Below are 12,680 nucleotides of genomic sequence, written 5' to 3'. Positions count from 1 at the left end.
GACGGTTAGACAACAAATTATGACAATTTTACAATAAGATACCCACACCTCTCTTCACATTTACAGATAAGGCCTTCCCTCGTTCATCCTTATCTCTCACAACCCTATTGTTGAGTAATTAAAAAAGAAAGCCTGCAGAACAATCTGGCATGGTGGCCGCTATCGGCGTCCATCCCCATGCCTCCGCTCAGTCCGACCACCGATCACCACCACGCCCAACTCCTCACCTTATCTCTCATCTTTCTTGAGATATTGTTAGTTTTTACACATGAAATTACTGCCGTATGGGTCAGTCACAACAATTGTTTTGTAAAATAAATGTATCTTGGTGTTCCGTGCAATGCACGGGCATCTTACTAGTGTTATGGAAAATGGCAACACCGGAGTCCAGGATTATGCTATTATTTTGGGAAGAAGTCTCTACACTTGAACTAGTCAGCTTCCTTGCTAGGCCAGACATCTTCGCTTATTTGTTTCACACATTGAAACGTCGCCTTCTAGGTGTGTCTACGAATCAAGACTATGTATGAATATACAGATCTTGGTACGTAAGAAAAGATCTTGGTACGTTGATTATTTTACACTCGTTCGATTTGTATCGAAGAACACCTCCCAATTGCATCACGAGGCACGACAAACACAACACAACAGGCTTGCATAATTGAGTACTACTACTTGTTTAGTAGTGGCGCACTTATATATTACCAAGTGCATGTATATTTTGAAGACCAATGCAGAGTCCAGGTCTTTTATTCACGTGGACAGCTTAACAACTTGCCTCCCAAAATAAACAAATAGGCTGGCATCACGATGGGTTTACCTACTGCTGTCGTATACAAATGCATCGTCCTGTTTGTTGGGCCGGCAGCCAAACTAAAGCAGACTTGCATATGTTTTTTTTTTTCTGACCTTGGATAATTATTGGAGCATTTTCTGGTGATGATCACCGAGTAATCGCACAACGGTTGGCAAACCAAAGACCCGTAAAAGGGAACGGAAGGGATTATGTACAGTGGTTTTCATCGAGTAGTATTCCAAGGTCATCGCGCCCTCATACAAAATGGTCATTAGACACACAATAGCCAAAGCAAAGAATGGAGAGAGAGAGAGAGAGAGAGAGAGCTGAAGGAAGGAAGAAGTTTGAGCATGTCGGTAGTTAAACACAAGGAGAAAAATAGAGCGCTATACCAAAATAGTGCCGACATCAAAATATGTTATTAGCATGCTATATCACACTAATAGCAATGCTATTAGCGAGACGTTGTACACTAATATATTTAGTGAGGCAATTCTCAGTACGGCATAGCATGCTATAGGCGTGCTATTAGCGATGCTATAGCATGCTGTTTTTTCAGTGGTTAAACGAAGGGTAGTGCTACACTTACGGGTTTGGCTGACACTACGGGTTGATGCAACATCATCTAGTTGGAAAGCAGGGCCACACAGTAAAATTCAGGATGAAGGAGCGGTGAGTGGGAGGGGTGCATTAAAACTGAAATCTATTATTATCATGTGGGCAAATTATCTAGCAGAGAAAGGGAAAATTTTATCGTATCAAAAAGTTTCAATATATGTGCAGCTTTATTGATTTTTTTATGTGGAATTTTGATGCAAAGATATATTGCACTTGAATATCCGCTGTGGCGCGCCATGTCCTTATCATGCTGGAGTAGTAGGCGTGGATTTATTTTATCTGACAATAACATGTAAAAGAAATTGATTTGATCTTATCCTGCTGCTAAGTAATCACTCGTTGGGTGTTAACAAAACATGTATGGCTTTTGGCCTTAACCAAGTGGTACTCTTCTACATTAACAATTACACAATTCTGCACGAAGAGACAAACGCACGTTAAGCCAGCGCTGATCTATGCGTTTACATGAATCAATGCACGTCATGCCATGTTCATTTAACGCCTAGATCATTGTGATTTATATAACTGAATATTATGACCGCACGTTACGGAGCGGCCTGGTAAACGAAATGCATTAAAAAAATGTGAACTTGGCTGGCCGGCCGAGTTCCTATAAAGAACAGCAACCCTGCGCACCCAAACGTACATCAACCACTGTGCCCTCGTCCACCAAACAACACACACAAAAATTACTAGCAAGGGAGCCATGGATCTGGCAACAGGCGCCATGGGCACCCTGCTCCCCAAGCTGCTGGAGCTCCTCAGCGAGGAGTACAAGCTGCAGAAAGGCGTCAGGGAAGGAGTCAAGTCTCTCGAGAAAGAGATGAGGAGCATGTACGCTGCCCTCCGCAAAGTGGCGGAGGTACCACGGGAGCAGCTTGACGAGCAGGTCAAGCTCTGGGCAGGGGAGGTGAGGGAGCTGTCCTTCGACATGGAGGACGTCGTTGACAAGTTCCTGGTGCATGTGGACGAGGGTTCTGAGCCTGCAGCAAACTCTAATAAGCTCAAGCGGCTCACGAAGAAGATGGCCAGCTTGTTCACCAAGGGGAAGGTTCGCCATGAGATCGCTGATGCGATCAAGGACATCAATAAGCAAGTCCAAGCGGTTGCTGAAAGGCGTGCAAGGTACAATGTCGATATTACCGTTGCTAACCTCCCTACTGTGACTTCCATCGATCCTCGCCTTGGGGCTATGTACACGGAAGCAACAGGGCTTGTTGGAATTGCCGGAACAAGGGACCAAGAGGTAATGAAGTTGCTCTCGGAGGGGGATGACATGTCCAAGAAGAATTTGAAGATTGTCTCTGTTGTCGGATTCGGAGGATTGGGCAAGACCACTCTTGTCAAAATGGTCTATGAGAAGATCGGAGGTGATTACGACTGCAAGGCTTTTGTTCCAGTCGGTCGAAAGGCTGAGGCAAAGACGGTTTTCACAAATATCCTTCTTAATCTTGGCATAAATGGAAGTGAGCTCATCATGTTGAATGAGCAACTGCTCATCGACAAACTCCGGGAATTTCTCAAGAACAAGAGGTATCACCTGTCACTCACTTTTTGATGGCCACTATCTCACTCCAAACTTTCTTTTCATTGGTATTTGGGGAATAGTGTGTAAAACATGAGGTAAAAAAATATTGTAGATTGTACAGCAGCTTCCATTTTTTTCCTTCCTACTGTGACTATGTATGTGGTAGGTCATATAGCGTTTAAAACCCATTATCATTTGTGACTCTTTGTTCTAGCACTGTGATAACTTTGACCTCATTTTATTGTTTGTTCCAAACTGAGAAGCTCATGTTTTTTCAGACTTAGCATATTATGTCGACTTAGCGACAATTTTACGAAATCTATCCAATTTAATGAAATAAACTCAATTGCCACAACTACACTATACTGCTCATGGGCCATGTCAGATATATACCCCTACCGTATATAGACCTGACTGACAATCCAGCCAGGTGTAGCGTTATCATAATGGTCTGTCTTGTTAGTTCTAAGAATAATAAAATGAGATAAAACCATCACAAGACCACAACTAAGTGGTAAAATGTAGCAACTTTTTTAAAAAAAATGGGAGAACTTTATATATAGGAACCATTTCGGGGCACATATGCATTTCATACAATATGAAGTATCTAATCTAAATAGGAATATGCAGCGGTATTATGAAATATATGAGGCCACCTAGTCATTAATTATAAACACTCCACTTATGGTGAGAAATTTTCCGGCTATGTTTTTATGTACAAATCTGAAGGTATTGAAAAAATATGACAATGTCCTGAGCATGGTCTCACTTGCAATTTTCTTCATGTACATGGACTTGTGGTATCTCAAAAGTAGAAAAAGAATATGCATGTACTGAGAATGATAAAGTACTATACATACTACAACACGGTAGTATTTGAGACCTGGAGACTACTACCGTGTATAGTTACACTCACAATTTTTATAGGAATTATCTATCTATATATATTACTACATATATGTGGCATGGTATTTACATGTGTTTGTCTGCATTAATTTATAAAATATCCATGACTTGTTTTTTTACAAGAGAGTGAAAATAATCTGATCTTTGATGTTTTTCGTTGAGAAAGTTCGCAGCGGTTTTTAATTCAATGACATGACTTACTAACGGTTCATGGGGTCAATGTTTTATCTCATTTCAATCTTAGCACTATTGAATTATACATCTTATCACTATTGTAGTACATCTTTCTTGACCGTGGAAGGTAATCACCTTTCCAATTCATATAGAAAACTAGATGGTACCCTACATGTTGCTGCGGAAATTGGTTGCAATATTTTATTTCGATGAGATTTGATTGTCTCGAATTTGAACATGAGAATGAAGGCTAAAAATACACATGATTTATTTTATTAGATTATTATATAGTTCCAAAATAATTATAGAATTAAAGTAGTATTTCTGATGTGTGTTGATAGAAGTAAGGATTTCGCTACAAATCTGGACGTCGGATTTTTAATCATGACGACACCCGGGATGGCATACGATGTTGTCACGAGCATGCCAATTTACTTTTGTAAGCATGGCAAAACCCTGCCATGTTTATTTTGCCAGGATTTGCCATGTTTGCTGAAAGAAATGTGATGCTCGAGACAACATAATTCCCATCCTGAGCATCAGATTTATCATGCTTAGAAATCGGATATCAGATTTTTAACATCCATGTTGATGAAGTGGAATGTGTGCAAGCTTAGAGAAATAGTATAAATGGCATTTTCCATGAACGTTGAGAGAAATAGGAATTGTGAGGTTGATGAGGTGGTGAGAATGAAGGTTTAAAATACATATGATTTATTGTATTTGGTTATTATATAGTTATAAACTATTTACATAATGTAAGTAGTATTTCTCATGCATGTTGATCAAAATAAAATGGCAGAGTTGATGAAGTGGGATGTGCATTTGAGCGAAATAGTATAAATAGCATTTCCCATGGGCGTTGATAGAAATAGAAATTGTGAGGTTGGTGATGTAGCATGTGTGGTGAAGTGGGATTTCTGAATGTTGAGATAAATAGAAGTAGTAGGGATAAACTATTTACGTATATATAGGATGTGTACATAAATGTACTTTGGTTGAAACATGATCTTCCAGCAATTTGTACCATCTTATTGTTTGCCCCTTGCGGTTTAATTAAACTTAGTTTTTTTAGAATCATATCTTCAGGCATTCCATTAATCATCACATAACTAAATGTAGGTACCTCATTGTAATTGATGATATATGGGATGAAAAACTGTGGACAATTATCAAGTGTGCATTCTCTAGTAGTAACAAATTTGGCAGTCGGTTAATCACGACAACTCGTATAGTCAGTGTATCTGAATCATGCAGCTCGTCTACTAATGATTCAATTTACACAATGGAACCTCTTAGTGATGATGATTCCAAAAGGCTGTTTTATAAACGGATATTTTCTCTAGAGAGTGGATGTCCTCCTGACTTTGAAGAAGTATCTAGAGATATATTGAAGAAATGTGGTGGTGTTCCATTAGCCATCATTACCATATCTAGTCTTTTGGCTAGTGGTCAGCGGGTAAAACCAAAGAAAGAGTGGCATGTTTTGTTAGACTCTATTGGTCGTGGACTTACTGAAAACCATACTGCCAAGGAGATGATAAGGATACTATCATTTAGCTATTATGACCTGCCTTCCCCTATGAAGACATGCTTATTATATCTAAGCATGTTTCCGGAAGATAGCGAGATCATGAAAGATCAGTTGATATGGATGTGGATTGCTGAAACCTTTGTCCAAAGTGGAAAAGCAAATACTAGTCTCTTTGAGGTTGGAGAAACTTACTTCAATGAGCTTGTGAACAGAAGCTTGATACAGCCAGTATATGATGATTATGGCTTTGTACATGCTTGTCATGTACACGATAGTATACTTGATCTAATTTGCTCCTTGTCAAGTGAAGAGAACTTTGTTACTATAGTGAATGGTACTAGTGATAACATGTCTTCTCAGGGTAATGTCCGCAGGTTATCCCTCCAAAATGGTATAAAAGAAGAAGATCGAACCATGCCTCACATAGCTGAGAGTATAGGACAAGTGAGGTCTGTTGTTACATTTGAACCTGCTATTGATCTAATGCCACCATTCTCGAGCTTTGTTGTTTTGCGTGTGTTAGATTTGGATGAATATGATGGTACTAAGGAGGACCATCTCAACCTTCAAGAGCTGGGGCGTTTACTTCACTTGAGGTACCTACGTCTACCTCGACACGGAATTACTGAGTTGCCGGAAGAGATTGGAAAGTTGAAGTTTTTACAGGTGTTGATTTTGCCTGGCTATACAAGGCTGCCGTCGACTGTGATCAAGCTCACAAGGTTGATGTGCCTACGTAGTAATGGTGGGAGGCCTGAGCTTCCAGATGGTATTGGAAAGCTGAGATCAATGGAGGTGTTGAATAAGATCAAAGTTGGCTCTGTAAGCATTGTGCAAGAGTTGGGCAGCATGCACAGACTGAGGGAGCTCAATATTCAGTTTGAGAGCTCGGAGCCAGTGGAAGCTTTTGTGGAGTCAGTAGAGAAAATGCAAAAGATCCAGCGTGTAGAAATCAGTGCCAAGTGTGAGCGTGAAGTTTCAATGGATCTCTTGGGGGAACTTTGGGTGCCCCCTGCAAGTCTCTGGGAGTTTGTCATGCGCAAAGGCGTTAGATTATCTATGCTGCCGGCATGGGATCCATATCATCTGTCACAACTCTCCAAATTAGTAATAAGTGTAGGGGATGTGCGACAGGAGGACCTGGAACTCCTTGGAAGGTTACCTGCTCTTCGGATTCTCGTGTTAGTGAGCAACAACCAAAGGCCGCTAGTCGTTGGCGCCGAGGGGTTCCGTTGTTTGGAACAGGTCGGCTTGTTTTCCAAATCACCGAGCCAAATACTGTTCCAGCCAGGAGCTTTGCCCAAGGCCGAAAGAGTTCTTCTCCATATCGGTTTGCGGGCGGCGAAAGAGGAAGCAGCTGGCAGCGGTGGCGATTGGTTTGACATGGCCATAGGGAACCTGCCGTCCCTCCGGAAGGTCCATGTCTGGTTCTACCGTTCGGGAGTGACGGTCGGGGAGGCCAAGCAAGCCAAGGCTGCGCTGGAGAACGCCCTTCTTGCCCATCCTAACCGCCCCTCCATTGACATCGACTTCGACGAATACATACCAGAAGGTTGGTATTACTACGTCATTAAAAGCCATGATGCTTGTCGTTTCCGTACGTTCGCTAGTGCCTTTATGCATGCATGCATGCTTGTCGTTACTGAATCACTGACCGGCCTTTCTTTCTTTCTTCCTTCCTTAGATGCTCGTGATGAGGATGTCTACACCGAGGACGAAGACTCAGATTGAAGAAGCTGCAGGTTAGTTACAATTTTGTTTCCCGTTGAAAAGAAAATCATTTAAAGGTCACAAACTGTGTATACGTGCATGCATAGATTTTCTTTTCCACACTTATTCATATAGCTAGCCCTGCTATACCTTCTGACACTACTGTTTTCTATAGGCTGCCATCGTTTATTGGGACGCACATCTGCAAAACATATGCGTATGCGTATCGACGGCTGCAGCATCAACCAACGATCGTCACTCCGTGAGCTTATTTCTTGGCTCAAAGAGGGAAAAAAAATAGAGGAGAAAAGGATATGAAAAAATTACAAAAAAAAAAAAGAGTATTTGCTCGCTACTAGTAGTTGAGTTTCTTTCTAGGCTTAAGCAAAAAAAAGTGGGGAGGGGAGTGTATAAAAAAACAAAAAAATGCCTTTCATACTTTAATGTGTGTGTTTACTGTTTGTTTCTCATTCAAGATCAACTTATTTTCTCCAACAAAAAAAATTAGTAAATATATTTACTACTATGCTCTTTAGTTTGCTTAATTATTTATAAAAATATCTTGTGTCCATTTTAGCAAAAAAAAAGATCAAAAAAAGATTGTGTTTACTTTCTAGCGTCTAGAGGCATGTTGGCCCAAGAGAAAAAAAATCCAAAAATATGTATAGGTGCTAGGTTTTATACCATTTGCTAGTCTTTTTTCGTTTTGTTTTCTGTTGGTGGGTGGATTTTGAGGGGTGAGGGAGGTGGGGGAGCTCCGCCTATGCTATTAATTTTAAGCTTACGCTTAATGTTATTCATAGCCGGTCCCAAGCCCGGAAAAAGGAGGAGGATCCAACCTTATATAGCTTGAAATTTATATGCAAAATTTCATGATTTTCGTAATATTTTCAGCTTCCTATCTATTCTGCCTGTTGTTCATTTCTCCGCATGGCCACCGATCCACCGGACGGGGACGACCTGCCGCACAGCTGCAGGTGAGTCCTCTTCAGGTTTCCTGACTCTAATTACTAGGCCTACTTAGGAAACTGAGCATGATTAGTCAGATGAATAGTCGATCTTGTGATGTGCCAGTAGTTAATTGTGTGTACCTGGAAGTATCTCTATCAAATCCCCATGGATCAGATCGTTTTTACTTATCACAAAACAGTGGAGGATAGAAGGAAACCTTGGAAGTTTGATCTAACTACTCCATTTATGTGAAGATAGGCAAACGGCTTCAGTTTGACGCCAAATTAGCACAACGCTCACTTTAATTTGTTACACAAAATTTCATGGACTTTTTTCCTGACAAACTTGTGAAATAACTTTCTGAACAATCTGCCCCCATTGAAACTAACTGTCAATGAGAAAAACAGAATTACGAATTTCTGATAGGTTGTATGCTTTGTAAAAACAATTGACAATCATATGTGACAATATTCTCTATCTCTTTTGGATGTACTGCTAACACAATGGATGCTACTGCTTTCTCTATCTCTTTCTAGATTGGAGTAATGTTTTGTTAGTACTGATGGTAGTATGCTTTTCTTGGTGGGACTGGAACCACTTATATGTTTCCTATTAATGATCAAGAGCAGAGCTGAACTGAGTGAACCTAAGGATACTATTTCCATTGGAGTGAGCTAACCCTTGCTTATCAGCAATGGCTAACTTGTGAAATGAAATTACTTTGTATTGAACATAATTCATTTACGAGATTCACTGGTTCTTTTTATTGATTTGCAGCGATGCTCTGTTCGAATATGCCGAACAGGTGAAGAATTTGGGGAGCACTTTGTCCGAGCTGTTCTCTGAACCTCTTGGGCTCAAACCGAGCTACCTGGCAGAGTAGTGCAACCAACCACTATTATCATTTCCTGCCCCCAGCCTGAACTTCCCATTGGGACAAGCCGGCAATAAGACTCTGATTTCCTGACCATACTTCTCCAAGGCGAAATTGGCGGCCTCCAGATCCTCCGTGAAGACCGGTGGGTCGACGTCACACCAACACCATAAGCCTTCGTCGTTAACATCGGTGATCTCTTACTGGTATAGAAATCAGGACCATCCAGTCCTGAATTATTTGTTCAACACACAAGCATTGTGCTTGATCTTTCTAAAATGTTTTTTTTTCTGTTAAAAGATGTGCAGCTGATCTCCATGATTGGTTCAAAGTGTGGAGCACAGGGTGGTGGCTAAGAACATTGCTCCAAGAGTCTTGATCATTTGCTTCTTCAGCACACATTTCCACCCTGCCTCGACGAGGATGCATGGTCCGATCAAGGAGCTGTTGTCTGATGGGAACCCACTGTTGTACAGGGAGACCCTTGTGAGAGATTACGTCAAGCATTACTACTCCATCGGGTTAAATGCAAAAACTGCATTCTCTGATTTCCTGTTGTGAATTGTGATGTTTAGTTTGTGTCCTAATGTTAATATACCATTCATTTTGGCTTGAGCTGTTGAGCAACACATAGGGATTGGCAAACTGTTCAATCTTCAGTTATTTTTTCTAGTAGCATTGTTGCACTATCTGACAGAGCTGTTGCTCCATATAAATAAAGAGCTTGCCTTGGATCATCCCCGCTGACTCAGCTCATGTTGTACATCGGCTGCGCGATGGTGTCGTTGATGAAGCTCACGTTGTACCCGATGCCATAGACATGGGGGCTGTAGTCTGTCGGTGCGACGTCGTAGAATGAGGGCGGGGACCAGGGCAAGTGGGCAACTGCTCTGCTCTGCTCTTATTCTACTTGTCGAGGAGAACAACCACTTTATTTAAATCACAGCGTTTACGGAAATATATTCTGTCTAATGAAGTGAGATTAGCATCTCAGGCGGATATTTAGGCACTTGGTCACATATATTGTGGCGCAGCTAGAATATTTTACGGAATCTTTGCAAATTTTTTGTTGATAGCTTACCAAGCTGACCACTTGGTGAATAATTTAGGGAACGTGTTCAAGCATAGGTTTTGAATCCCTGAGGTCCGGTGTCTGATGGCCTCTCTGACTGCACTGCAGCTTGGTTACACGGTGTCATGGTGGGAACGTCGTCAGTTGACCCACCCAACCCACGGCGAGGGGGAGCAGGTCCGTATCTGAGAAAGGAGGAGGGGTCCAATCCTATATAACTTGATGTCCATTTCAAAAATTAATGATCTTTTGCTATTATCATTTTTTTTCATTGTCCTATCGTTTTTCTCTTTTTCGATGGGGTTGTGATGTGACTGCCGTATCATCCATCAAACTGCTGCTTTTAAGGGGTCAAATTTCTTCAGTTTTTGATGTTTAAAAGCTTCAAAACCAAAAGTAGATAATGGTGGATGGCCACGAGTTGCGGAACAGAGATAGACTACTTTTGTTTTTTACTCAAGCACTTTATAATGTCATTAGTAGAAGATAATAGCAGTCAAAGCATCAAACTTTGGTGAAAGCTGACAGTGAGGTACACTAGAGAGAAATGCAGAGCAGAGAATACACTTGCAAGCTGTTCTGCTCCGGCTTCTCTGGCCTCGCCGCCAACGCGACCTGCTGGACAGCTGGCGGTGAGTGCTCTGCAGGTTCCTCCTAGGCTCCTAGCAGAATTAGAATCCGCAAGATTAATTGCGTGTGCTTCAGAGTATCTTTAGCAAATCCCCATGGATCAGATCCATTTACGTTACCACACAGAAAACAGGAACAAAATGAAGCCTTAAAAGTTTTACCTCGGCTTCTCAAGCAACAGTTCAAACTACTGTGTTTATGTATGTACAAATACATAAAAATATGCAAGGCTCGTACTAGTACAGAAGTGTTGTAGGCCTTCTAAAAATGAACCTAACTTATGTATTGATCAGAGCTGAATTATCAAATGAAATTACTTCGGGTTGAACTATATTAGCTTAATGAGATTTACTGATTTAATATTAATTATCTGTTCTGTTTTTATTATTCAGAGTGATCGTATGTTCCTTGTGTTGATTCACAGCGATGCACTATTTGAATACGCCGAACAAGTGAGGAATTTGGGGAACACTTTGTTCGAGCTGCTCTGAGAAGCTCTTGGGCTAAAACCGAGATCATACTCACTACTACCCTCCCTGCCCACAGCCTGAACTCGCCATCGGGACAAGCCGGCATTCACACTCCTGCTTCCTGACCATACTTCTCCAAGACGATATCGGTGGCCTCCGTATCCTCCATCAAGACTGGTGGGTAGATGTCACGCCGACGTCTGGAGCATTCATCGTGAACATCCGTAATCTCTTACAGGTATATACACACACAGTGTGATTCACCCAAGCCTGAATTTATTATTTGACACACAAGTGCCATGCTTGATCATTCTGAAATGATTGTTTGTTTCGAATTGTTCAGTTGGTCTCCCATGACGGGATCAGTTGCGTGGAACATAGGGTGATGGCAAAGAGTGCCGCTCCGAGGGTCTTGATAGCGTGCTTCTTTTGCACACCCGGCCTCGACGAGGATTTACAATCCGATCAAGGAACTGCTGCCGGACAAGAACCTGTCATTGTATAGAGAGATGCTCGTCAGAGATTACATCAAACATTACTACTCCATCTGGTTAGATGTCAAGACTGTTATCTCTGCTTGAATTGTGAAGGTGGCTCTGTGTCCCATAAGTGCAGACGATATCAGTGTTTCTGTAACATGTCTAGTTGAGCAGTTTGTAATGCTAAGAAAGTGACTGTAAAATGGCAGTACAAGTGCCAGAATATTGAGTGTTACTACCGTAGTGCACTTGTTTGGTGTCCTGGTGCATTTTACTATAGCACAACAAGTAGACTAGAAAAATCTTCATGGAATATGTATTTGTTCCATCGTTTGTGAAAACTATTTTCCCGTAATTACACTTCATGTCAGATGCTGTGAAAACAGAGCAAGGCCCTGCTTGCAAACCTGGGATTTCCCTGCGATACCTTAGGGCATCGAAAGAACTGCTTTCTGAATTGCTATTTCATTTTGGTTTGACGTGTTGAGAAACAAATCTTGAGTCATCTTCCGTGTTATTGTTCATGATGTCACTGAAAGAGGTGATACTCCATGCAAATCAAGAGAGAAATATTCAAATGTGCTGGAGGGTGGAGGCGGCGTCAAGGAGGACAATGAAGGACGAGTGTTCACCAAACCAAATACTTGGTCATGTGCCTGCAGTTCTACCAGGTGTGGAAGGAAGTGGCCTGGACCTTAGCACGGTTTGGGCAGTTGCTCGCCTGTTAACTCCACCCCAGGATAAATATTCTCATTTGGACAGATTTCCAAGATAATAGCACAAATCCGTTGACACGGTGATAGCCCATTCTCTTGTCAAATTGTGTTAGCGGACAAGCAAACTTTGGATATCAATGTCAGTGAGAAGATGTTGTTTGTTGTGATTCTTCTCAATAGTATTGAGCTGTTTATGTACAGCTCGTACAAGTTCAGTTAACA

At 41.5% G+C, this 12,680-nt stretch overlaps 1 protein-coding gene and 1 pseudogene across 1 annotated transcript; both read left to right on the top strand.

Moving 5' to 3' along the window:
* Window positions 1–2,080: 2,080 nt before the first annotated feature.
* On the top strand, window positions 2,081–9,828 carry LOC123051073 (disease resistance protein PIK6-NP). The gene is made up of 6 exons (XM_044473832.1): window positions 2,081–2,947; window positions 5,145–7,108; window positions 7,241–7,298; window positions 7,442–8,243; window positions 8,995–9,297; window positions 9,392–9,828. The coding sequence occupies exons 1-3, from the start codon at window positions 2,121–2,123 to the stop codon at window positions 7,285–7,287; spliced, it is 2,838 nt and encodes a 945-aa protein (XP_044329767.1). The 5' UTR covers window positions 2,081–2,120; the 3' UTR covers window positions 7,288–7,298; window positions 7,442–8,243; window positions 8,995–9,297; window positions 9,392–9,828.
* On the top strand, window positions 8,197–11,844 carry LOC123055480 (1-aminocyclopropane-1-carboxylate oxidase homolog 6-like; annotated as a pseudogene).
* The last annotated feature ends 836 nt before the right edge of the window (window positions 11,845–12,680 follow it).

The sequence above is a fragment of the Triticum aestivum genome, chromosome 2D, assembly GCF_018294505.1.
Source record: "Triticum aestivum cultivar Chinese Spring chromosome 2D, IWGSC CS RefSeq v2.1, whole genome shotgun sequence".
NCBI classification, from domain to species: domain Eukaryota; kingdom Viridiplantae; phylum Streptophyta; class Magnoliopsida; order Poales; family Poaceae; genus Triticum; species Triticum aestivum.
Note: the sequence above shows the minus strand (reverse complement) of the source record. Positions and strands in the feature narration are given on the sequence as shown.